Source organism: Rutidosis leptorrhynchoides, chromosome 9 (genome assembly GCF_046630445.1).
Source record: "Rutidosis leptorrhynchoides isolate AG116_Rl617_1_P2 chromosome 9, CSIRO_AGI_Rlap_v1, whole genome shotgun sequence".
Classification (NCBI taxonomy): domain Eukaryota; kingdom Viridiplantae; phylum Streptophyta; class Magnoliopsida; order Asterales; family Asteraceae; genus Rutidosis; species Rutidosis leptorrhynchoides.
Genome location: NC_092341.1, coordinates 350,984,246 through 351,012,010, shown reverse-complemented (window position 1 = coordinate 351,012,010; position 27,765 = coordinate 350,984,246). Strand labels below are relative to the sequence as shown.

The 27,765-nt window shown below is 36.0% G+C and overlaps 3 protein-coding genes across 5 annotated transcripts; 1 reads left to right on the top strand and 2 right to left on the bottom strand.

Moving 5' to 3' along the window:
- The first annotated feature begins 9,556 nt into the window (after window positions 1-9,556).
- Window positions 9,557-25,380, top strand: LOC139866180 (mannose-1-phosphate guanylyltransferase 1-like). 3 transcript variants are annotated; one of them, XM_071854334.1, is made up of 5 exons: window positions 9,557-9,666; window positions 21,653-21,774; window positions 21,863-21,925; window positions 22,431-22,670; window positions 24,526-25,380. In XM_071854334.1, exons 2-5 carry the CDS (start codon window positions 21,664-21,666, stop codon window positions 25,195-25,197), a joined length of 1,086 nt encoding a protein of 361 aa, XP_071710435.1. In that variant the 5' UTR covers window positions 9,557-9,666; window positions 21,653-21,663; the 3' UTR covers window positions 25,198-25,380. The 3 variants fall into 3 exon arrangements, with proteins under 3 accessions (XP_071710435.1, XP_071710432.1, XP_071710434.1); XM_071854331.1 differs by lacking the exon at window positions 9,557-9,666 and adding an exon at window positions 10,583-10,630; XM_071854333.1 differs by lacking the exon at window positions 9,557-9,666 and adding an exon at window positions 10,609-10,630 and having other exon boundaries at window positions 21,506-21,774.
- On the bottom strand, window positions 13,539-16,184 carry LOC139869197 (uncharacterized). The gene is made up of 3 exons (XM_071857518.1): window positions 15,368-16,184; window positions 14,854-14,947; window positions 13,539-14,562 (listed from the first exon to the last, which is right to left on the bottom strand). Exons 1-3 carry the CDS (start codon window positions 16,182-16,184, stop codon window positions 13,539-13,541), a joined length of 1,935 nt encoding a protein of 644 aa, XP_071713619.1.
- Window positions 16,242-17,192, bottom strand: LOC139869196 (uncharacterized). The gene has a single exon (XM_071857517.1). The coding sequence runs from the start codon at window positions 17,190-17,192 to the stop codon at window positions 16,242-16,244; it is 951 nt and encodes a 316-aa protein (XP_071713618.1).
- Window positions 25,381-27,765: the final 2,385 nt, after the last annotated feature.

Sequence of the window (27,765 nt, the reverse complement as noted above, 5' to 3'; positions counted from 1 at the left end):
GCTGTCGAACTAGTCCGTTGGTTCGAGAAGATGGAATCTATTTTCCATATTTGCAACTGTGGTGATAACGATCGAGTAAAGTATGCCACTAGCTCATTGGGTGGCAATGCTTTAACTTGGTGGACTGCTCATGCCAAGTCCGTAGGAATTGATAATGCTAATGCAATTCCATGAGATGAACTCAAAAGCATGATGGTCAACAAATTCTGTCCTCGAAGTCAAGTTCAGAAACTTGAAGCTGAGTTCTGGAAACTCAAGGTCAAGGGTACTGACATTGAGAACTATACCAATCGTTATCTGGAGCTTTCTACTCTATGTCCTGAAATGTTTCCTACTGAAGCTAGAAGAATTGAGCGGTATATTGAAGGTCTTCCCGAGGATGTTCAAGGGAATGTTATTGCTGCTGAGAAGGTTACTTTGGATGCTGTGATTCTCATTGCACAAAATCTCATGTTGGCCAAGAGAATAAGGGCGTCGACCAATAAGCAAGTTGAAACCAAGGGTAATGATGGTAAGAGGAAGTTTGAGCCATCTCAAGGTTCGGCTCAGAATGATAATAAGAAGCCTGCGGATGGTACAAGGTCGAATTATAAGGGTACTTATCCTTTCTGTATTCGTTGTGAGAGGCATCACCCGGGGAAGTGTACTGCGGTTTGTGTGTTGTGTAAGAAAGTGGGACACGTTGCTAAGACGTGTAAGACTCCTCCGAAGGATAAGGCTATTGTTTCGGCCAAAGCTCCTCCTACATGTTATACTTGTGGAGAGAAGGGACACATTAGTCCGAATTGTCCTAAGAAGAAAGATAATCCCGCTACTGGAGCTAATGCTACTGCTGCGAAGGGTCGTGCGTTTGTTATTACTGCTGCTGAAGCCCGAGATGAAGATGAAGTTATCACGGGTACGTATCTTGTCAATAATTTCTATGCAACTATTTTATTCGATACTGGTGCCGACAGAAGTTACGTGTCTAGTGATTTTTGTACCCTATTTGCTGAAAAGCCTCAACCCTTAGAAACTAAAAGATTAGTAGAAGTAGCCAATGGAAAGGTCATGCAAGTCGATAAAATCTATAAAAACTGCAACCTAATCTTAGCCGATAAAGAATTTAAGATAGACCTTTTGCCGGTCAAACTCGGAAGTTTTGACGTCGTAGTTGGTATGGATTGGTTACGTCCATTACATGCTGCTATCATGTGTTACGATAAAACTGTTAATGTTCCATTGGGGAATGGAGATACTCTCATCATCCAAGGTGAAAAGAGTGGTTCCAATCTCAATATCATCTCCTATATCAAAACCCGCAAATACCTTATGAAAGGTTACCCAGCCATTCTAGCCCACGTTAAGCTGATCGAATCAGAAGAGAAGCGTATTGAAGATGTACCAGTGGTTAGAGACTATCCCGATGTGTTTCCCGAAGATCTTCCTGGTCTTCCACCTCCTCGACAAGTTGAATTTCAAATTGATTTAGCTCCCGGTGCTGCTCCTATTGCTAAAGCACCATACCGTTTAGCACCTTCCGAAATGAAGGAACTTTCCAACCAGCTCCAAGAACTATTGGATAAAAGTTTCATTCATCCAAGCTCGTCCCCATGGGGAGCTCCTATTCTATTTGTTAAAAAGAAGGATGGTACATTAAGGATGTGCATTGATTACCGCGAACTTAACAAGCTTACTATCAAGAACCGTTATCCGTTGCCACGTATTGATGATCTATTCGACCAACTTCAAGGGTCAAGTGTTTATTCAAAGATTGATTTGAGGTCCGGATATCACCAACTTAGAGTTAAGGAATCTGATATTCCTAAGACTGCTTTTCGCACTCGTTATGGGCACTATGAGTTCTGTGTCATGCCTTTTGGTTTGACCAATGCTCCTGCCGTTTTCATGGATCTCATGAACCATGTCTGCAAACCTTATCTCGATAAATTCGTCATTGTTTTCATTGATGACATTTTGATCTACTCCAAGAGTGAGAAGGAACATGAGCAACATCTGCGCGTGATTCTTGAACTCTTACGAAAGGAACAACTCTACGCTAAGTTTTCTAAGTGCGAGTTTTGGCTCAAAACCGTACAATTCCTCGGACACGTTGTTGATAGTAATGGAATACATGTCGATCCAGCTAAGATTACCGCTATCCAGAACTGGGAGATACCAAAGACTGCGAAGCATATTCATCAATTTTTGGGAATTGCCGGTTATTATCGGAGATTCATAAAGGATTTTTCCTTTCTTTCCAAACCTCTTACGAAGCTAACTCAAAAAGGGAAGAAGTTTGAGTGGTCTGAAGAACAGGAATCTGCTTTCAAGATTCTGAAAGAGAAGTTGACCGCAGCCCCGATTCTATCTTTACCTGAAGGTACTGACGATTTTGTTGTTTACTGCGATGCCTCAAAGCAAGGCTTTGGTTGTGTTTTAATGCAACGTGAAAAGGTTATTGCCTACGCATCTAGACAGTTGAAGAAACACGAGGAGAACTATACCACACACGACCTTGAGTTAGGTGCCGTGGTATTTTCATTAAAGATATGGAGACATTATCTATATGGTACCCAGTTTACGGTGTACACTGACCATAAAAGTCTTCGACACATCTTTGATCAAAAACAGCTGAATATGAGGCAAAGCCGATGGCTCGAGTTATTGAACGATTATGACTGTAAGATGGAATATCATCCTGGCAAGGCAAACGTAGTTGCTGATGCCCTTAGTCGAAAAGACGATGTTAAACGTGTTCGTGCCTTAAACCTAAAAATCAAATCAAATCTTATATCACGAATCTGCGAAGCTCAACTGGAAGCTATTAAACCAACACTTATCAAAGGTGAAGGACTTATCGGTTTCGAGAACCAACTCCAAGTGAAAGCTAATGGTACACGGTACTTTGGCAACAGAATTTGGGTTCCTCGCTTCGGTAATCTCCGTGAACTAGTCTTGGATGAAGCGCATAAGACTAGGTATTCTATTCATCAGGGTTCCAGTAAGATGTACCACGATGTGAAGGAATTCTACTGGTGGCCTAATATGAAAGCCGACATTGCTACTTATGTTAGTAAGTGTCTCACTTGTTTGAAAGTCAAGGCTGAACATCGAAAGCCTTCTGGTCTGTTGACACAACCCGATATTCCGCAGTGGAAGTGGGAATGTATCGCTATGAACTTTATTACTAAATTGCCCAAGACTTCTAGTGGCAATGATACTATATGGGTCATAGTAGATCGTCTTACTAAATCTGCTCATTTCTTACCGATCAAGGAGACCGAAAAGATGGAGAGATTGTCACAACTGTATATCAAAGAAATTGTCTCTCGTCATGGTGTTCCTATATCAATCATATCCGATCGCGACAGTAGATTCACTTCCAGATTCTGGAAATCCTTACAAACTGCTCTTGGAACTCAACTCGACATGAGTACTGCTTATCATCCGCAAACCGATGGTCAAAGTGAACGAACCATTCAAACATTGGAAGATATGCTTCGCGCTTGTGTTATCGACTTCGACAAAGGCTGGGATAGACATTTGCCTTTGGTTGAATTCTCTTACAATAATAGTTACCACTCAAGTATTAAGGCTGCACCTTTTGAGGCCTTATACGGACGAAAATGTAGATCCCCACTGTGCTGGGATGAATTAGAGGACAGACAGTTAACTGGTCCTGAAATCATACACGAGACAACTGAAAAGATAGTTCAGATTAAGAAACGAATAGAAACTGCCCGCAGCCGACAGAAGAGCTATGCTAATAATGGTCGGAAAGATTTGGAATTCCAAGTTGGTGACAAAGTCATGTTGAAAGTATCCCCTTGGAAAGGCGTCGTTCGTTTTGGTAAACGAAGCAAACTAAGTCCGCGTTTTGTTGGACCCTTCAAGATTACTGAAAGGATCGGACCCGTGGCTTACCGATTAGAATTACCTGCTGAACTTAGCAGTGTACACAACGTATTTCATGTCTCGAATCTTAAAAAGTGTCTCGCTGATGACACTCTCGTTATTCCTTTGGATGACATTCGCATTAATGATAAAATGCACTTCATAGAGGAACCCGTAGAAGTCATGGACCGATCTGCTAAATGCTTAAAACAAAGCACCATACCTATTGTTAAGATTCGTTAGAATTCACGACGTGGCCCCGAGTATACCTGGGAACGTGAAGACCAAATGAAACAGAAATATCCCCATCTCTTCTCAACCGCTGATGCATCCGAGAAGTCTACCTAAAACTTCGGGACGAAGTTTTTATTAACGGGGAGGTACTGTAACAACCCTCACTTTTCGACTTCTAAATTTACTGAATTAACCCTAGGGTTATATGTCTGACTATATGTATTAAGGGTTGTTATATACAATTAAATATTGACCGAATAGTAATTTTTAGTCAACAATGTACGCTTAAATAAATAATATATTATTAATTTATATAATTTGACATAATTTAACTAAGTATATAAACTTTGTATCACTTTTATTATTTAGTTAATGTATTATATATTTAACTATATAATAAATCTAATTATATATAAATGTAATAATATTTACAAACTTACTAAAGCTATAGTTTAATAATTAAAATCATAATTATTATTAAAAATACAAAATACCGAATTATTTATTATTTTTATGCAAAATTTGTATTTATTAATTAAATAAAAAAAATAAAAATAAAAATAAAATAAAATATTATTGACAAATATTCTTGGAAAAGCATTAAATCAATTTGTTTATTTATATAAAAAATCCTTAAAATAAATGAAAAAAAAATAATTAAATAAATAAATAAATAAATAAATTACTTTTTAATTAAAAATTTTAATGGAAAAACTACTTTTATTATTTTATTTTGTGCATTATCCCATGACCTAACATTTAATACTTTTTAATTTTAAAATCCCATTAAGAATTAAAATATTTCTTTTTCTTTTAATTATTTTATTCTTTTTACCTAATTTTTTCAAGTATAAATACCCCCCATTTCTCATTCAAAGTCACACCAAAATTTCTCTCATTCTCTCTTTGAAGAATTACTACTAGTAAGTATTATTTTCTTACTTTTTATTTTTTTTACTTTTTACTTTTTACTTTTTACTTCGGTTATTATTTTTACCGAAACATGTAAATAATGTTATAAATTATATGCAATTAAAAATAAAATAAATAACATGTATACACTATTACTATTACTAGCACCTATAACCTACTACTTATATTGTAACATAAAAACATTTTGGGATATGTATTAGAGATGTATAGATCTTCGAACTTTCTTGACAAATGGTTTCTATGAGATTCTAGGCAGAGAGTTTGGATTTCCGATTTAAAGGGTCCTATGGCTCAAGCCCCTAGATCTAAATTAACCATTCGAAGGGAAATGGGTGATTGGAAGCTTATCTAATACGGCAAGTATCCTAAAATGGAAAACACTGATAAAAGTAGAAACTCTCTAGTCATAAAAACTTAGTAAAATAAGAAACTTTCTAAAAATGGAAACTTTATAAAAATAGTAACTTACTAGGAATAGAAACTTAGTAAAACAAACACATACTTAAACTTAAACATGGGCAAAACACTTAACTACTCTTAAATGTCAATAGGTTGACTTTCCTGCTCACTCGTTCAACTCTTTATTCCGAGGAATAACTCTCTCTCTACTTACTAAGGTGAATTCATAGCCCCTCTTTATTGCTAGCAAACTTACTTACTTTACTTGGGGTGAGACACATGCTGTTTTTACTTTTTATACTTTAGACACAAGTACCAAACTGTTAAACTATGCTATACCCGGCTATGTCCGACTAAGTCCCTACAGTGATATTTTTAATTGCTGCGGCATGCTTAATTATTGGGGGTAGGCCTATCGGAAGTAACGTCCCCGATACATTTGACCAAGTCATTGTATTACTTAATAATGAAATTAAACCGACAAGGACAGAAACAACTTGTCATGGGACAAAACTTGAACGTTTAGTCTAAATATCACGCATTGGCATAACTTTTTGATCCTGCGGGAGATCAACTTTACAAACTAAATCTTGTGGTCTAAAACAACGACAAACTTTTTGTTAAACCTATGAACTTCACTCAACCTTTTTGGTTGACACTTTAGCATGTTTTGTCTCAGGTGCTGTTTGATTCAAGCTCTTATACTTACCGCTTATGTGATGCTACTTGGACATAGGATCAAGAGATATCGCATTTATTACTTCTGCATGTGAACATTTATGATATTGTTATTCCTGTCATTGTAACGACATTTCATTTTCCGCTGCGTACTCATTAAAGTTAAATTCATCATTTAGTATTGTTCTCGTTTATTATAATATGTTGGTATGTTTTGATATTAGTGACGTTCCTTCCAGACCCTATTGGGAGGACGTTACACATATCGACCCATTACCCAAATTGTTCACCACTTGTACCCTATGTCATACTAATAATAATACCAGTAAGTAACATGCCTTGGAGACTGGATACCAACATCAATAAAAGCCATCGAAGTAAACAAGTTCACGATTGTCTCAACAAATTGTTTATCACCTACTACAAATTTAAGGAATCATGTTAGAATATAATCTATTAGCAAAATGGTTAAATGGCAAGTGGTTATAAACACAACACGTTAATAAATTATACTTACCATGCAAACAACCATGGATGGGTGTCTGACATAATGGTCTTTGGTGCCACACTCTCCCACGACACCAAAACCGATTGAAAAATGTGTAGATAGTTACAAATATCAAGAATAATACACAGTAATCAAATTAGATTACAACACACTGCACTCATTGCACAGTGTGAAACCTTAAGAGCTGAATAATTCTTAAGGTCGGGCTCATAAAGAGCATATACACGATTGAAAGTTTATATTATGAGAAAATTTAACTACGTAAGAAAAAGACGTCTTTATCAGCAGTATATGAAAGAAAAAGAGTTGCATGTTCTTCTTACGGAGTTAGATGAGATGTCTTTATGGCTTGCAGTTTAGGAACTCATAGATTTATATCCCGTGCAGATTAATTTCAAGGGACAAACCTCCTAATAACTACAAATTAATAATGACACATCATCAGAAAGGCACACCAAGAAAGCCTATCAAATTCAAATACATACATTATTGCATTATTATAAAATATAGTATAAAAGAGGACATATAAGCAGTGAACACAAATAAGAAATAACTACCTGTGACTCACTTATCAAGTTTCCTTTTTAACTAACTGTTCTCATTTTACTCTTATGACCCATCTGAGAAAAGAGAGAAGATATAAACCAAATCAATTGATTCATAAGTAAATGAGTCTACTTTGACACCTAAAGTGTAACCTTTTTAAACAATTTTTTCTATCTCCAATTGACATGGTTAGTTATTATTTTCTCACATATATAGTATATAAGTACATTATTTATCTAAAATTGTTATTGTTATCAGAGGATACACTTTGAATTTAGGATTTTTAGGGATCAATGACCTAATTTTCTCTCATCCATGAACTCCATATGTCAGAACGGAAAGTTCATTCACCATCCTTTTACCATGAACTCCATAATGTTTCTATAAAAAACAAACCATTACAAAAGTATATGCAATACGCATGTCACAAACGTTAAACATCGAACACTTGACCCGCCAAAATGTAACTCACTGCAAATAGGGCAGCTTCTTGTCAAATTAGTTTTGATATCATTACCTAAACCTCCTTCCTCTATTATATAAGAATCAAATTATGGCACTACTATTCACATCAGAGAATATAACATATCGACGTAATAAGTAACAGCAGAGTGATACGACATCTTCATATGTTTTAATGAACATCTATAAATTTAAATTACATATAAAATTAAAATAGATTGGATATATGTATATGTAGGTATGCATACGGGTATACCTGCCCGCCGATGCCTGCAACGGAAGGAAGAGCGTTCCAAAGAGAAGCAAAAGTGGAATCACCGAGAGCAGTACAAGCTCTTTGTATAGGATTAACTAAACCGATCAAGCTCTACATGGTTTTCGTCATAATAAATCGTAATCATAAATCGTACATTCATAATCGTAAATCGTAAATCGTAAATCGTAAATCGTAAATCGTAAATATACATAAAAGTAGAAGTAATAAACCCTGGAATATGAGATCGGATCTTTGGTATACGAATGTGGATTTCGAGACAATCATATTCATTAATAGACTTACAGTGATTTCGATTAAACTCGATGATTTGGGAGAGATGTCGGGTTTCTCTTCGTTTTGAATGTCGTAAGTGATTGGTACTCCCCGAAACCCTATTTTGATTAATCTCTCCCGTGTTTTTTCTAGGTTAAGGGTATTTTAGTCTTATTATTATTAATTTTGAAGATTATGAGGTCATAATCATTATATGACATTTTTAATGGCTGAGATTTATTAGTAATTTATCAATGAATGGCTGGGATTAAAACTTAGAAATTTAGATGACCTATTTTTGTTTTTGTTATAATATATATAAAGATAAAGATAAAGATAAAGATTGTTATCAAATACATGCGTATTTGCATTTTTTAAAATTTTCTGTGAATTTTAATGAATTTGATATTCAATGAATTGTTCAACGAATTTGGCCATGAATCTTATAACAGTTGATAATTTGTATTGTGTATAAAGGTGTGATTTATAGTGTATAATGCAATTTATACATTAGTTTATGTTCATTACTTCATTTGTTGTCTAAATTGTTGCTTTGTGCAAGTTGTCATAAATTCAAATAACATATGAACTTAATTGCCTACAAAATTAGTTTTAGATATGAGTGGCTTACAAACCCGAAATGATAAACTTAAGTGACCTATAAAATTATTTTAAAATATGAGTGAACTACAAACACAAAATAATAAATTTTTATGACCTCAAATATATAATCTCTTTACTTTTATTCACATAATAAGTTATATTTTTTATTCACAAAATAATTTATAGTGAATTAAATTAATGAGTATTGTACTCCGTATACAAATATTAGTAAAATTTTAGAAAATTAAAGCGAATGTGTTCAAGGTTGCAAAAGACGTGAGACGGAGTTGAGACGACCGGGTCTTAAAAAGGTCGAGACGTTCGAGACGGGGTCGAGACGGACGTTGACCAAAGTTGACTTTTAAATATATAAGTATATAAATGTATATATGTATACATATTTAAAGCCAAAAAATTTAATTGATTAATTTGTACCCATAATCGCTATCACCGTTAATTTAATACAAAAAATTCAAACTAAAATACGACAACTTTGACCGATTTTACCGATTTTTGAATTTTGACCGAGTTTGACCTGATTTTTTTTCAAATTTGACTGAATTTTAACCTTTGACTGTCATATTAGATGATTTTTTTCGAGATGAAACGGACTAGTCACAAAACCGTCGCAAAAGCTTGAGACGGGGTGTTTTGCAACAGTTATGTGTTAGTTCAAAACCTAATTATAAATTAATTATTAAAGTAATTTAGACTCAATTCAAATTCAAATTATTATTTTATTGATTATAATAAATCAATTGTCTAAATCAAATCAAATCATCTTAAAGGATACTTTGTTGATTCCAATCGATACGATGCTGTCCTTGTTGATTACAATTCAATTCAATTCAGTGAAGAATAAAAGTGATAAAGCGTAACCTCAATCGCAAGTTTGATGGTGAGTGAACAACATGCAATTCGTTCTTATATTTTAATAATTGATTAAACCTCCTTTCTTCTTCGTTACATAAATATGCGAATGCATATATATATATATATATATATATATATATATATATATATATATATATATATATATATATATTGGTAGGATCAAGAGGGAATTAACCATTCGGGAAAGCAGGGGAAGCAAAAACTTTTTTTTTTTCGTTTTTTGAAAAAACTTTGTTCACGAACATTATAGATGAGATGAAAATATGAACATTTAGTAGAGACACTTTGTGATAAATATTTTTATTTTGGCGGGAAAACGCTCGAAGAAGTAATGTATAACAATTATCGTGTTTTTCGAGTGTATTTTGAGGTTTTAGCTATTGGGGTTTAGATATTAGGGTTTAGATATTAGGGTTTATAGGGTTTAGATATTAGGGTTTAGAAATTTAGGGTTTAGGGTTTAGATTTAGGATTTAGATTGAGTTTTTAACACGAACGGTTTAGAGTTTAGGGTTTAGGGTTTTGGGTTTGGTGTTTTGGGTTTATGGAATAAACCCAAAACACCAAACCCTAAACCCTAAACTCTAAATTGGGCTAAATTTTACTTCACAAAACATGAAAAAAAAAACGTTCATATTCTTCACGAACAATATTATCTTGAATGTTATTTTTGTCGATCGTTTTCCCGCCTAAATAATAACATTCATCACGAAGTGTCTCTTCTAAATGTTCATATTTTCGTGTGATCTTGATGCCGGAAAAAAAAATAAAAAAAAAAAACGGGAAAAAAAAAATTTGCTTCCTCCGCTTCCCCCCGATTGGTTACTTCCCCATTAATCCTGCCTATATATATATATATATATATATATATATATATATATATATATATATATAATTGTGTATATTCTCCCTCTTCATCTCTGTACCAATTTTACATTACTCACTGAAGCTCTGCTGTTGCTGTTAAGGTAATTCGACTTCTTAATTTCTGCCCTCTGTTGTGTGCCGATTAAATAGTTTTTTTGCTGTAAATCTTTTCTGTCACTCTCAATTTTGTTAATTCGAGTTGGACTTCATATATTTTTATATCTGTTTGTGTTAGTTATATTTTGGTTAGAAGGAAAAATGGAGTTTTGTCCCACATTGGTAGAAGAGTGAAGTTGGAGGTGAACTCCTTGGCTATAAAAGGAGGCCATGTGATTACTTTCAAATTGCACCAATCAATACACTTTAAGTATTTGATTATTTCTTTCTTTCTTACCCTTGTTTGAGAGTTGTATTAGTTAAATATTTTGGAGAGTGTAGTTGGCTTAAGAGAGTCGTGTAGTTGGCTTAAGAGAGTCGTCTATATCATTGTAACAATTTGTGATATAGTGTATTTCTCTCTTTGGGGGCCGGTGGTTTTTCTCATGTTTTGGAGTTTCCACGTTAAATCTTGTGTTGTGTATTGTTCTTATTTCTTTACTATTATTGTTGGGCTGGGTGGTGGGAATTAGTGAGGCCGTAATTTCCCAACAACTGGTATCAGGGCGTCAGGTTTGACGGGGGTCTCGGTTATAGGAGTCGGAGTATGCTCTGTGGTTGCCACGGGAGTGGATCGTCCACATCAGAAACGAGTTCTATTGATCGTATAGAGTATCTGGTTAGACAATATTTTTCTGATTCGTAGTAATAGTTGGATTTGTTAGTGGCGAGTTGTGGATTTCCGATTTAAAGGGTCCTGGCTACCTGCTACATCTTTTGGCTATTCGAAACGTGAGCAAAATCAGAGAAAGTGTTGTCTATAGGATACGGATACGATGTCGAAGTTCAGTCCAATGAGGTTTGATGTAGAGAAACTTGATGGGATGATCAATTTTGGCTTATAGCAGGTTCAAGTCAAGGATGTGTTGATTCAGTCCGGTTTACACAAGGCTTTGAAGGGTAAACCCACCCTTGTTCCTGGCAGTGATTCTAGCAGTAAGTTCGATGAAGAAGAATGGGATGATATGGATTTGAGGGAAGCAAGTGCGATTCGTTTGTGTCTTGCAAAGAACGTGCTTGCAAATGTGCACGGGTTATCAACGGCAAAGGAGCTTTGGGTTAAACTAGAGCAGTTGTACCAGGGCAAGGGCATCTCAAATCGGTTGTGTCTTAAAGAACAATTTCATACTCTGCGTATGGATGGGGGTTCAAAGATTTCAGATCATCTAAGTATTCTTAACGGTATTGTTTCAGAACTGGAGGCTATTGGAGTTAAAACGGATGATGAAGATAAAGCTTTGAGGTTGATATTATATTTATCATCGTCTTATGAACACATGAAACCTATTTTGATGTATGGGAAGAAAACTCTGAAGTTTGAAGACGTTACTAGCAAGCTCCTATCCGAGGAGAAAAGACTGGAAGGTAACGGGGTCTCGTCATCAGGAGATACGATAGTGTTGTGTTCGGATAGGCAGAAGAGAAACTCTAGAAAGAATCTGACATGCTGGAAGTGCGGGAAGACTGGGCATGTAAGGGTTAATTGTCCAGGTGGAGCTAATCCGGCAAATGGCTCCAAAGACGCTATCATTGTCTCTGTTGTTACGGAGAGTGACGAATTTCTCTGAAGTCACACCATCCTCATGGTGTGTCCGCGCCACCATGGAAAGGGATGTTCGTTAGCGGTTCCACAATTGCACATGGGCATTGGTTTGGCATTGATGCAGGTTGTGTGGTGGAAACTGATGTTGTAGCTGATGGGACTTTCGGAAAAGCCAAACAGGGAAGTTGCACCATAAAGTTTCAGCTGGTTGTTCAACAACATGTGCCGAGGTGAAATGCTTGGAATGTGATATTCTAAGTGCTATACTCTTAATGGTGGAGTATGATAATTTTTGTTAAGAGTTATGATTGTCTGTGATGACAATGATTGTCGATTTAGACAATGTTCGGTAAAGATGCAAGTTTTGTCTCTTGGGAGATAATGTCAACGGCATGAAGATGAGGATCTTGAAGTTGTCGTCGAGGAAGCGTCTACATCGGTTATCTTTGCAATGTGGAAGCATGATTGTTTTCTTCTATCCAAAAGGTGGAGATTTGTTAGTTATATTTTGGTTAGAAGGAAAAATGGAGTTTTGTCCCACATTAGTAGAAGAGTGAAGTTGGAGGTGAACTCCTTGGCTATAAAAGGAGGCCATGTGATTACTTCCAAATTGCACCAATCAATACACTTTAAGTATTTGATTATTTCTTTCTTTCTTACCCTTGTTTGAGAGTTGTATTAGTTAAATATTTTGGAGAGTGTAGTTGGCTTAAGAGAGTCGTGTAGTTGGCTTAAGAGAGTCGTCTATATCATTGTAACAATTTGTGATATAGTGTATTTCTCTCTTTGGGGGCCGGTGGTTTTTCTCCTGTTTTGGAGTTTCCACGTTAAATCTTGTGTTGTGTATTGTTCTTATTTCTTTACTATTATTGTTGGGCTGGGTGGTGGGAATTAGTGAGGCCGTAATTTCCCAACAGTTTGATCAACACATCTTAACAAAATCATATATTAATTTTATCCATTTTGATGTTGGAAAATTAAGGATATAGCAAACTGCAGGGTTTGTTACCTCATTACCTGTATTTTGAAATGTTTAAGGACTAAGCAAGTAAATTCTAATTTATCAAGTCTTTATAACTGAAAATTGTACAATGCACTAACTCCATTGTGTTTTCTTGATTGAATTAGAAAAAAGATAAGGCAGACTTTTTTTTTTTTGAAAAGCAAGAAGGACTTATATTAAACAATCACGAATAGTACATGGTTGACTGGGCAACCTTAACAACACAATACATCACGAAAGAAATAGAGAAAACAAATTACACCGCCCTAAGCTAATTGCAAAGATTGCAACTAACAAAAGAGAGAAACTAAGGTTGTGAGAACCATTGAAGCCAATCCATAATATGACCCTTGCAACGTCGTGAAATCCAATCGTATGAAAGAACTTGAACCTCGCTAAATAAAGATGGGACCGTCTCGAGCTTATTCTTGAACACCTTTGCATTTCGATTCTTCCATATAATGTAACAAACCACCCAACAAACCGCTTGCCATTGGTTCCTTTTGTGATCATGTGCTACGTAGCCGAAGGTACCATTAAAAATATCCTCATACCCGAATAAAGCCGAATTATACCCCCACCATTTAAGGACTTTCGCCCATATGTCTTTGGCCATTTGACAAGAAAAAAGTATATGTTCCACCGTCTCAATGTCACCATCACAAATCGGACATCTCACGCTGTTCAAATCGATGCCACGTTTATCTAACTCGAACCTTACCGGTATACGACCTAATCTCGCCCGCCAAATGAACACCTCTACTTTTTTTGGAACCAAACCATTTCGCAACGACTCAATTGAATTAACCGCACGTGGTAGGATGACTTTGTCCACTAGAACCGAACAGTCCTTGACCATATATGTACCCTTCGAATTGAGATTCCAGCTCCAACAGTCTTTTTTATCTTCGATCAGCTGCAAGTTCCGAACAGTATCTCGCAATTCAGTTAGTTCACTATTCGTTCGTCCCATAGGTGGATAGGCCCAATTGCCGAGCCCATCTCCCTTAAATTCTTCGGTTTTGTTACTGATGTTGATATCTTTGTCAATCTCGAGCCTGTATAATCTTTTGAATTTGTCTTTGAGGCTTGCGTTCCCCACCCAAATGTCATTCCAAAACGAGGTGCTTTTCCCGTCCCCGAGCAAGCGTATGAAAGACTTAGAGAAAGGAATCCCTAACCCGTCCACATGTTTTCCTGCAACACAAATAGAATTCCAAAGGCTAGCGTTTGGTTTTCGGACAAGCCCGTTTCCAAGCACAAGACCTCCATTAGAACCATAAATGCTACGAATTACGGCGACCCACAAAGTGTTAGTTTCGGTTTTAAACCTCCACCACCACTTACAAAGAAGAGCTAAATTTTTACTTTTTAAGGACATGATATTTAAACCTCCTTCTTCGTGAGGAAGAAGGATTTTTTCCCACTTAACCCATGACATTTTAGAATTAGAACCCGTCCCGCCCCAAAAAAATTTCCGTCTCACACTCTCGAGAGAATTTAGCACACAAGTAGGGGCACGAAAGAGCGAGAAGTAATAGAGAGGTAGGCTAGAGAGAACCGACTTAACTAAAGTTAACCGTCCACCGAATGAAATCATTTTTGCTCTCCAGTCCGCTAACCTCTTGTTAAATTTCTCGATCACCGGGGACCAATCATTCAATTTCTTCATCTTATTACCCACGGGAATACCCAAATACATGAAAGGCAACCGACCTGCAAGACATGAACACCAAGACGCAAGAGCTTCCACGTTATCATTACTAATGCCTATCCCAAATAATTGACTTTTATTATAATTAACCTTCAACCCCGAAGCCCGTTCAAAACATTCCAACAAGTACATTAAATTTCGCGCATTACGTCTACTCCATTCGCCAAAAAAAATCGTATCATCCGCATATTGCAAATGAGAAATGACGACTTTATCTTTACCCACCTCCACCCCTTTATACATCCCTCTCTCAACCGCCTTTTTCGTTAGGATATTAAGTCCCTCCGCTGCAATAATAAAAAGGAAAGGTGATAAGGGATCACCTTGGCGAACGCCCCTTTTAAGATTAAACTCACTTGTCGGAGACCCGTTTATGAGAATGGAGATTGTAGCCGATTTAAGACACGAGGAAATCCACTTACACCATTTGGTACCGAACCCCATACATTTCATCACTTCAAGAAGATAATCCCAATTAAGCGAATCAAAGGCTTTCTCGAAGTCTACCTTAAAAATTAGGCCGTGCTTTTTGTTTCGTTTAAGATCTTCGACCACTTCATTTGCAACTAACGCACCGTCTAGAATATATCTACCCCCAAGAAACGCACTCTGTTCCTTCCCTACAAGACTAGGTACCACTTTACAAATTCTCAAAGACAACATCTTCGCGATAATTTTATAATAACTGCAAATAAGACTAATCGGGCGATAATCACTAAAACTCAGCGGGTCCGATTTCTTCGGAATAAGGGAAACAAAAGAGGCATTGCAACCCTTTGAAAACTCGCCAGAAACCCAAAACCAGTTGATAGCACCTACCAAATCATCTTTGATTATGGACCAAAACTTTTTGAAAAAACCAAAGTTGAACCCATCCGGTCCCGGGGCCTTCGAACTACCACAACATTTGACCGATTCCCAAATTTCCCCTTCCGTGAAAGGAGCTTCTAAGAGCTCGTTGTCCGCTGATGTAATCAATTCAGAAAAAAGCCCTTCAAGGCTTGGTCCATCCGAATTATGTACCTCGAATATGCTCTTAAAATGGTTGAAAACAACTTCTTTGATTGTATTAGGATTTTCACACCAAGACCCATTAACATTAATCCCCCGGATGTTGTTTTTATTATATTTCCTCTTTAAGGAATTATGAAAATATTTTGAGTTTTCGTCTCCATCGATCATCCAACGAACACGAGCTTTCTGTTTTAGCATCCCTGTCTTGATTTTTTCCTTTTCCATCCATGTTTTTCTTGAGTTTAGCCATTTAGTCCGCTCTTCGTCGTTTAAACTACCTACTTATGCTTTCATTTCAAGATCCGTTACCACCTTTTTAACCGACTCAATCTCACAATCAAGCTTGCCAAAGTGAACTTTACTCCATTCTTTAAGGTCTCCTTTTAATCTTTTTAACTTGTTACGAAAAACGCAATCCTTCCGGTTACCCCCCATTGGACCAGACCAAGAATCGGCAATAACCTTGTCAATACCCTCAACCACGAACCAATCATCAAAGATTTTAAACGGTTTAGGCCCAAAATCCACTTTACCATCCGACATCATAATAGGACAATGATCCGATACAGTTCTATCTAAAGCCACCACTTTTAGATCGGTCCAAAAGCTAAGAAAGTCGTCCGAAACCAAGAATCTATCTAGTTTACTCATTTTCAACCCATCATCACTAACCCTAGTAAATTTCCTCCCACCCAAAGGAATGTCCACTAAACTATTTCTATCAATAAACTCGTTAAACCTCCTAGCCCGGTTATAAAAAAATTCACAATTCAATCTTTCCGACTTATCTCTAACCTCATTAAAGTCCCCACAAATGACCCACGACACACCATCAATACACAAGATCTTGTCAAGCGAATCCCAAAACTTACATTTATTGGCGTCATCATGCGGACCGTACACATTGACAATAATCGATTCATTTCCCGACTGTTTCCATTTCCCCCGTATAGCAATAAAAAAGTCACCAATTAGCTCACTATAAACCTCGAAGATGTTTTTATCCCAAATTATTAATTGTCCCCCCGACTTACCAATCATTTCTTTTTGAACATACCCACAATCATTAGAACCCCAAAGCCCGAATATCCAATTGTCGACAAGGTTATGACATTTAGTTTCTTGAAATGCTAGAATAGAGGGCCTTTCGACCAAACATAAGCTTTTAACATCACCAAACTTACTTTCTTTCCCGGACCCGAACCCACGAATGTTTAAGGAAATAATCTTCATAAATAAAAAGAAGATACAAACAGAGAAAGAAGACACTTACATATCTTTCTTGGTCCATTTTAGACCAAGATTGGTGCCGAATTCCTCAACTCCAATACTGTTTTCCGATATCAATTGGCTCACCTCCTTCTTCTTGCTATTCCTAGACGACGATGGCTTCTTACTCAGTTTCGATCTTCTACTACCACATGTCACGCAATTAATCCCACTTGGATCCTCAACGCCTTTCCCTTTCCTAGTCGATTTTTTCGCATGTAAAATTTTCGATGAAGCTTTCCAGTTGCCGATGGAATTCCAGCAGCAATTGGACGAATCAGAAGCATAAACAACCCCTTTACTTGCTTTTTTAGGCAAATAGTTGTTAGCGGTATCCATAACATTCAACGAGGATGTATCACCGGAAATCTTAGCCTTCTCCACCCCGTCACCACCGTAGTTCTTAACTGGACTTTTACATTCTTCTTCATCCGATGAGCAATCGGTATCACCGAGATCCTCTATCACCACATTATCTCTTGGATCGGCCGTCCTAATGATATTAAACTTATTTTGATTAATAGGCCCATCAACACTAAGCACCTTTGCTGGATTATCACGAGATACTGGGCCAGATTTATCAACATGAAAGTTGGGCCCATTTAAGTTGAAGTGAGCTGACCCAACACTAGTACCCGAATAACAGCCCTCAGGATTTACTTTTTTATTCGAGACATCAGACCTCACCTTGGTATCCGGAGTCTTGGACTTGGAGATATTTGCATCTATAGGTGATTCTTGCACATTGGACAAAAAAGCATCATCATTATTATCTTTATCAAAAGGTTGCTTAATTCCCATGCAGGAAGATCCATCATCTTCCACCTGCAATGGTAAGCTGCCATGACCGCCACCATTCACCTGACCTTTTTCCGATCGAATCTCCCCATCTTCAAGTTCATCGGAAGCGTCATCACCGGACAAAGAATCCGGAATTTCTTCCTCATCTTCCGAGCTGTCCCAATCCGACTGTGGAATATTTTCCAAATCAAGTTCTATTTTATCATCACATTCTGAAATACCAACATGTTTGCACCAGATGCCTGCGACCAATTTTACTATTCCATTGATGCGTTCGTCATTCTTAGTATGAATCAAGACTTTACCCGAAATTAGATTTTGATTACCACGAATAATATTGCAATTCTTGAAATCCAGGGATGGCCCCCACCACTCCGCAATTGATTTAAAGGTACTACAAGACCAATATTTAAACGGAACCCCTATGATCTCGACCCACGTTAATCTACCCGAATTGACTGAACGGCCATCCCACAATTTTAACTCATTAAAGCACTTTTTCACCGGCGAATTAGCATCACATACAATATTTTTGGCCGTAACACTGTTGGCACATATCAATAACACATGTAGTCCACCAATGTACTTAATATGTATACCATCGTATCCGTTAGCCAGCCCTATCGTGGTAATAAGGTTAAGTGCACCAATGTTTTTCAGTTCACCAACAATAATACAATCTTCCATCCCCACCAATGGAGAGTTATCTTCAACCTCCACCGTACGAAACCTTTCAGCTTCTTCCGATTTCCAGGCCTTTCTCGATCTAGATTTGATCAGCAGTGTTCTTAAATCCTCCTGAGGTTTAGGTTCACCGAATAACCTAGATTTAGGTTCACCGAATACCTCATTGAGAGCCGGAAAATCATCTCCACGACTAGTGCCCACCTTTGATGACCCCTTTGGTATCCAGACAGCACCACCAGTATTACCTTTTGGTCCGTTGCCTTGAAAAACAGGCCTGGTATTGAAACGATTTGAGTCAGGGTTTTGCGAACGGTTGACGGCTCTAAAAACCCTAATTGGTCTTGAATCAAACGTTATGCTTTCTAGTCGACGAAGAAACTGTGCTTCATCTCCAACACCATGGAACCTAGCAAAAGCGAACTTGAGTCCATTTCTTAGTCGTTTGCCTGCCAAGTAGATGTCCCTAAGATCGCCGAATTGCTTGAAGACCCGCCAAAGATCAGAAATAGCCCAATGATCACCGAAATTAAAGAACATAAATGATGTCAAACGATGCCCGAAAAACTTTGTTGTCGTCGGAACCCTAGGCTTTCCCTCTCCGCGATCTCTCTGCCCCGTCGTACTAAACCTGTGTGCATGACTCTCTCTCCTCTCACTCTCTCCCCTCTCACTCTCTCTCACACACTCCATTTTTACACTTTGGTGGTGGATGTTGGGTGGATTAGGGTGGTTTTACGGTGGTGGGAATTTGGTGAGAAGAAATTGGAAATGGGGATGAAAGTTAGCAGAAGATGAAATGGAAATTGTGTGAACTTAATTTCATTTGTATTTTAATAATACGAATTTTACAGGAATTGAAATGAACTAATCAGAGAAAAAGGAATCAGATCTGGATCTGTACAAACATCCAGATTCCAGATTGATGATTAAATAACAGGAAATACGAACAACGGTGCCATTATTATGGTCTCTTGATTAATTAATTCCCTATACTTGTAGGATTCGCACATCGATCGGAAATAGAGATATATTTTAATCAATTTAATAACAGTCGTGCAAATCAATAAATTAGGGATCTAGGAAGATGTATGTGATAAAGGATGAATCAATTGTTGTTGATTAATTAAGATTTAAGATCTGATAATAAAAGATGAATCGATTAATGAAATTAAGATTGAATACTTACAGTAGCGGGAGAGATTGATCGGAAAGATACTTAATAATAATTAAAATAAAGCATAATCGCAGCACAAAAACGAGATAAGGCAGACTTTGATATATTCGAACCCTATAACTATAACTTTATAAGGGTTACAAGTTCAATCCATGGGCTGCTACTTTGGGTCTTGCTTAAAAAAATAATATGATATATTTGATGATAAAGCAAGGACTAGAAGCTTAAAAAACCACCACTAATTGTATAGTACATACTATAAGTAAGTAAAGTTAGCATATTTGTTATAAGGATCTTGAATGCAACATGCTATCTTCTTCATTTACCTATCTTAGACCTTATTTATTTCTACCCTTTTTTGTCGTGTGGGTCCCATCATGCGGTTTGATTTTGGAGTCACTGATTCGACATGAAAATTCTTGTGCCATCTTCATTTCTATACAATTTCATACTCCCCGTATTGTTTAATTTCTTTTGTTTATCTGCTGATTTACTTAGTGTTAGTAATGACTTGTTAAACATAGAAAATTTTTTAAACCGATTGTTGAACAAGTTTTATTTTTTTAAATTACATGTCAAAATGTTATGAATTTTCACATAGTTTATAATGATACTTAAGTATAAAAATCTTGAGAGTACAAAAAATAAGAATTGAGAATTTTTCTAGATCACAATTATCGTTGGTAATTATTCAATTTGACACTCCGTTACTACTATACAATTGCATTTAATGGTTATTTCGACTCCCATTGCCCATCTTGTAGTTCTATAAGGTCACCAAATAGAAGTGGAAGTTTTCTAGTTTATTCAGAATTAAGAATCGGAAAAAAAAAAAAAAAAACAAAAACAAATACAAAAAGATAATTAGATGAAGGTGTAAACTGTAAACAAATACACTCCGTTACTATTAAAATTCAATGATTATGTCATACCCAGGTGCAAGCTCCAGGCTGCAGCAAGCTGTATATTTATCCCTTTTCAATTGCTTTCGTCATGTTTCTCGTCAGGTCCAGTTTTAAGTATTCTTCTTTACTATGACCATCAACAATAGTGTTCATCTTGTATATGAATCTTGATTTAGAAAGTTATTCTTTAAACGAGATTGATATTTCTCCGAGTCTTAAACTTTCTAAAAATGAAAGGTTATTCTTGACGGTTAAAACGACAATTTGTATATCTTTTCCTTCTATCCGAGTTTGTTCTCATAGTAAATGGTTTTTGAATGTAATAATTAGATGTTAGTGCTTAGGAGTTACTCATTGTTTTAGAAACTGATGAAATAAATGACCAAATGAGGACATTATTTAGTTAAGAATATAAATCTTTCAAGTTAGGCAGTAAATAGGTAATGATGTCTTAATCGGAGCAAATCAGAACATGGCTAATATTAATCCTATTTATGATTGTCGATGTTGGTAAATTGTCATAATACGCATGTACATTGTCCTCGATTTCTTTTTATAATTATGATTATTATTATGATTATTATTGATTATTGATCTTCACATATCATCTATGAACCTGTTATCTAAATCTGGCATGTCTATTATTGGCAAACACTATCGACTTTTGTTCAGTTTTAGGTGACATTGATTGCGTTTGTGATCATTTATAGCAGGCAAAATTTCACTAAAAGAGTTCCCTATATACTCATCTTTCTTACTTCGTTACAAACATAAATAGGACGTATGGAATATATTTCAACAACTGTGTACTAAATCACATCCTCCTTTCAAGTTCTTAATAATTTTCCATTTTCTAGACCGTACAACAATGAAAGCACTTATTCTTGTTGGAGGTTTTGGAACTCGATTGAGGCCGTTGACCCTTAGCTTCCCAAAGCCACTTGTTGACTTTGCCAACAAACCTATGATCCTGCACCAGGTATTTGACTTTTTATTTTAGTCAAGATTATCTTATAGCTTATAGTTATGCTTCATTAAGTTGTACCTTAATTGTTATTTTGTACTAGATTGAAGCTCTCAAGGCCATAGGAGTCACTGAAGTAATTCTGGCTATCAATTACCAACCAGAGGTAAATTTAAATTTTTTTTTTATTGGGACTAAGACTGCTTTTATTTACCTCTTAATTGAGTGTTTGTTTTTGACATCTGAATGAATGACAAATGATGCTAAATCGTTCAGCAATCTGTGCTGAACCATTCAGAGTTGAATTACTTTCTTAACCATTCACGGCTTTGATTCTTCCTTAAATCATATTTAGAACACTTATCAAACAATTATATTCCTTTATTTATTTCATTTAAAAGGTTAATACATTAATTTTACATCGAGTTAATTCAAATTGATTATCAAACAGCTTATTGTCGTTCAGAACCAAGTTCAATTAGAACCTTTGAATCTTTCAGATTTTGAACTGTTCAGCGTTTTGTTCTCTCAAACGCACCCTTAAGCTTGTCGGTAACTTTGACTAAGTTGACTTTTTCTTGGCATGGTCCTGAAAAGATACTTGGATACCCTGTTATGCAGTTTGCCTTTTTTCGTGATATAAAACTGATTCTTATGTTATCTGCACGCAGGTTATGCTTAATTTCTTGAAGGATTTTGAAAGTAAGCTCGGGATAAAGATCACTTGTTCACAAGAGACTGAGCCACTAGGAACCGCAGGGCCCTTAGCTCTAGCTAGAGACAAGCTAGCGGATGAATCTGGTGAGCCGTTTTTCGTCCTCAATAGTGATGTCATCAGTGACTATCCCCTCAAAGAAATGATAGCGTTCCATAAGTCTCATGGTGGTGAAGCTTCATTAATGGTGACCAAGGTATAAATCACTTAAAGCTTTGACCTTTTTTGTTTTTTTTACATGTGTTAAATTGGGTAGGTCTGGTAACGCCTGTAAACAGGTCTAGTGACCTGTAACACTTTTTGAATTATTTTAAATACTTGTGTTTGTTAACATAATATCTGAAATTTCTAACATAAGTGATGTAGTTAGTTATATGCATCAAGAATTTTATGACTTTATTGGTTAATTTGTGTTAACGGATATTAGACGTAGACAATATCTTATGTAATATCTAGCATTAAATGTAGGCATATCTATCCATATCTCATATTAAATGTAGGATCCCTAAAATCAAGGGATATGAGATCAGATCATGTACTATACATTTGGCCTCTTTGATCAATAAGAATTATGGGTGAATTATAACATTCTAACATGGTATCAGAGGGTTTGATCCAAAACTTAGTCGGCCGAATGTGTGCCGCTTCTGCTCTACCACCCATCAAATCTTCCAATCAACCACCGAACCTATAATTCGCTCTTCTATCTATCTTTCTTCTGTTTCTTGCAAAACTCACGGTTGAAATATACACCGTTGCAAATCTTCCTATCCACCATCAACACCGAACCTCTTCGGTCTTCTATCTATATATGTCTTCTGTTTCCTGCAAAACTTAACGAGAAAAAAATCACGGTTGAAATATACACCGTTACAATCACCACCTCAAATCACTCACCGGAGCAGCAAATCACGGTTGAAATATACACCGTTTCAGCTCTCGTCTTTATCCTTTTCTTTTGTTTTTCCATTTCTTGCAAAAAACATCCAATTACGGTTGAAATATACACCGTCATATCACCACCGGAGCAGCAAATCACGGTTGACACATACGCCGTTTCAGCTCCCGTATTCTATTTGTCTTTCTTCTTTTTTTCTTCACCCTAATAGAGTGATTTCTTCTAAGTCTCAGTTAGTCACCACCGATCCTAAACCCCCTTTCTCTCTGTGTGTTTTTATTTGTTAGGCTTTGTTTAATTTGTGATCGAAGAATTGGCTGATTTGTAGAAAAATTCCAGAGACAAATTGGGATGTAATACCCCACACTTTAATCTTTCTTTATCTTTGCTTGCACCTTTATTTTCCCTTTAATCTTCTCTCTCCCACGAAACCTCAATCACATACCTATACTATCAATTTTTATTTTGTCCTCACTTATCAATAATCAATATTTGGTCCCTACATATCATTTTATATATATTTATTTTATAATCGGCGTGAGGATGAGCCGCCTAGCTAAACTAGGTTCCAAACCTCGAAAAATAATAATAATAAGAATAATAATCTCTTCCGATAAAGACCGGTTATCGTCGACAAAGTTCAATGCCCAAGTCCTGCTCAATCCTTAGGCAAAGCAAGCTACGACGTAAAAAAAAAAAAAAAAAAAAACCTTACGGAAAAGGAAACGCAGTCAAGCAATACGCAACCACATCAACGAATATCAGTCTGCTCGGAAAGAAGAATGTTATTTAGTTTTTAGCGTTTTAATCCAGTTTGACCGTTCATTCCTCTCCCGCTCAAACTGCGGGGGGATGTTAACGGATATTAGACGTAGACAATATCTTATGTAATATCTAGCATTAAATGTAGGCATATCTATCCATATCTCATATTAAATGTAGGATCCCTAAAATCAAGGGATATGAGATCAGATAATGTACTATATATTTGGCCTCTTTGATCAATAAGAATTATGGGTGAATTATAACATTCTAACAATTTGAACCATTATATATAAAAGTGTAACCCGAACCAACCATTAATAAGCAGACGCCTCAAAGTTGTTACCTTTATATTTTTTCAGGTTAATTTGTTTTTAATGATATTATGTAGGTTGACGAGCCTTCAAAATATGGCGTGGTTGTTATGGAAGAATCAACCGGGAAAGTTGAAAAATTTGTTGAAAAACCAAAAATATTTGTTGGTAACAAGATTAATGCTGGAATTTACCTACTTAATCAAACTATTCTTGATCGAATCGAGCTCAAGCCCACGTCAATCGAGAAAGAAATATTTCCAATAGTTGCATCCGAAAATCTGCTATTCGCGATGGTTTTACCCGGGTTTTGGATGGACATTGGGCAGCCAAAAGATTACATCACCGGATTAAGACTATACCTAGACTCATTAAGAAAGAAATCATCATCGAAATTGGCTAAGGGAGCCCACATCATAGGTAATGTTTTGGTAGACGATAGTGCCAAGATTGGTGAAGGGTGTTTAATTGGGCCAGATGTTGCAATTGGGCCCGGGTGTGTGATTGAGTCCGGGGTCAGACTTTCTCGGTGCACCTTAATGCGTGGTGTCAAGATCAAGAAACACGCGTGCATTTCAAGCAGTATTATAGGGTGGCACTCGACTGTTGGTCAGTGGGCCCGAGTCGAAAATATGACTATTCTTGGAGAAGATGTTCATGTGTGTGATGAAGTGTACAGTAATGGTGGTGTGGTTCTGCCACATAAGGAGATCAAGGCTAGCATCTTGAAGCCAGCGATAGTCATGTGAAAATGTTATTTATTTGTCTTGTGTCTATATAGTCATGTCTCTCTTTTTTTTACATTTTTTTTGGGTAATGGGTGTTTTGTGTTCTTTAAAGTGTGTTATGTTCTTATCGTTTAAGGGTAAGTGATGTTGAAATGTTATATTTTGTGACGTAATTAGAATGAATATCTGCTGAGTTATGTAGCACTTTCTTGCATAATCATCATGGGAAAAAAAATGTAAAACAGGGGTAGGGGTGTAAACGAGCTGATGTGAATCCGAGCTTGACTAACCTCGAGCTCTCGAGCTCATATCGTTTAAGCAAATAGCTCGAAAGTGCTCGGCTTGTTTCGAGGTTAATATATTAATCCTCGGGGCGACTTGTTTATTTTATAAGCTAGAGCTCGGGTCGAGTTAGATTCGAGCTAAATCATTTTTACAAGCTCGACTGAAGATAAACGAGTTTTAAAAAAATGTTCAGGGTTGGGCTCGAACTTGTTTAAGTTCGGCTGCATCAATTTTTATGAGTCGAATTCAAATAGGTCACAATTAGCTTACTATGTAAATAGGGGTGTTAATCAGATCAAATTCCGGTTTGCTCAGTTTAGTTTTTCTTTTCTTTTTTCCTTTTTTTTTTCTTTCTAAAAGTAAACCGTAATCAAATCGGAAATTGAATTCAAATGTTAAAATCGAATCGATTTCAAATTCGGTTTTGAGTTTCATTCAAAACCAAAAAAACAAACAACATTACGATTTAATCAAAAAAAACCATTTAACATTCGAAGTTATAAGATATTCATTATTGTATAATACAAACTACGTAAATATCATGCCGGTTAGATGTCAGCCATGAAATCCATCACTATACCGAGCAAATCATGGGCATTCACATCGCGGTCAAATGACAGTCCCATTCCATTTTTGTTTTATCTCTTTAAGTTGGACAAAGTAAACAGTAAACATCAATACGAAATTTTGAAATAAAAAATCTTTCCATTTCTGCCTTTTTCTTCACCTACCGGGCTAGGGAATTGTTGACCGACGGACTACGTGAAAAATACGAGATCTAGGTCAGAGCAGCCCCACCGGGGCAATCATGTTACCCGAATTTTCAACCATTAAGCATACTAGATTCTTTACGAATAAAAAATAAAAAATGTGAGTCGGTCTTTGCTTCACTCGACCCAAGCAATGCCCGATCCTCGTAAATCATCGAATTCAAACTCTTTATCGGATGAAAGGGAGCATACGAATTCTTTCCTTGATGACATCTTTTACTATTAATAAGTATTACTTCTTCATAGAGTTTAATTCCACATATAATGAAAATATCAATCAATGTACGTAAGTTTCAAAGTTCAAACTAAAGTTTTATATTTCACAATCACGTAAACCTAACCTTTTTTATTTTTTAAAACGCTAAGCTATTTTAAAATTTCAAACGAATTCGAAAAATCACATATATATATATATATATATATATATATAATAACTTATCGTTAAAATTATTAATTAATAAGTTGAATTCAGTTTAACCGAATTAAAAAATTTTGAAGGGAAAATTGTTTGAAAATGCACTGAACTTTCACTAAATTCCTATTGTATGCATCAAACTTTCAGATCTTCTATTGTATGCATTTAACTATTTAAATTGTTCTATTGTATGTATTAAATAACTTGTAGAGAAGGTAGCAGGTTAATATCTAGAAAAAATTCGTGATTGGTCCCTAGACTTAACGTCCGTTAAATTTTTTCGTTAAATCTTATCTCATCCTACCATTCCCTCATTCTTATGGCACCTTCTAAATTGCCTTCCTCAATATAGTTATATAACCATGCATCAAGTGTGGAATAAGTCTTCTAATCGGATACTAATCCATGGCTAGGCATCTCTTCCATAAACAATATCGCAAGCCTCATTTGATGAGCTTTACAAAGAGCCTTTATCAAGATGTTAAAAGTCGCAACATCTCGTTTAATTCCTTTACTAGTCATTAACGAGTGTGCATCATCGACTAACTTTAACTTTCTTCAACATGAACGTTTAACAAGAAATTATAAGTATTTATGTCCCGAGCTTCACTCCAAACTCTTATTCCATTATAAATAAACGACAAATCGCCTCTTCATATAAACCAACCTTGGCGAAACTTTCAATCAAAATAAAGTATCTTCAACAACCTTACACGAAGTACGCTTCATATCATCTAATACTCCTCTAATCGAATCAATTGAACCTACTTGAGTAAGCTTTATAAGCATCTCCTCATAAACATACAAAGAGGATTCAAAACTTGGTTGTTTTAAAGCCCATTTCAAGAAGAAAAAGCCATTTCAAGCAACCAAACTCAGCAAAACAACTTACAAAGTATAATATCAACTCATTCAGGCATTTTACACCTGGTGGGCAGTTACAAGATTTTATACTTTTACACAGATAAGTAAAATCCCACTCTGAAAATTTCAACAAGCAGTTAACTTACGTTATTCATAGCATGAGGTTGTGTACATCTGCTTGAAATGAATGTCAAAGTAATAGTAAAAGGTATGAAGAAACTTAACCTGGGTATATCATAAGTTATTGATAATTGC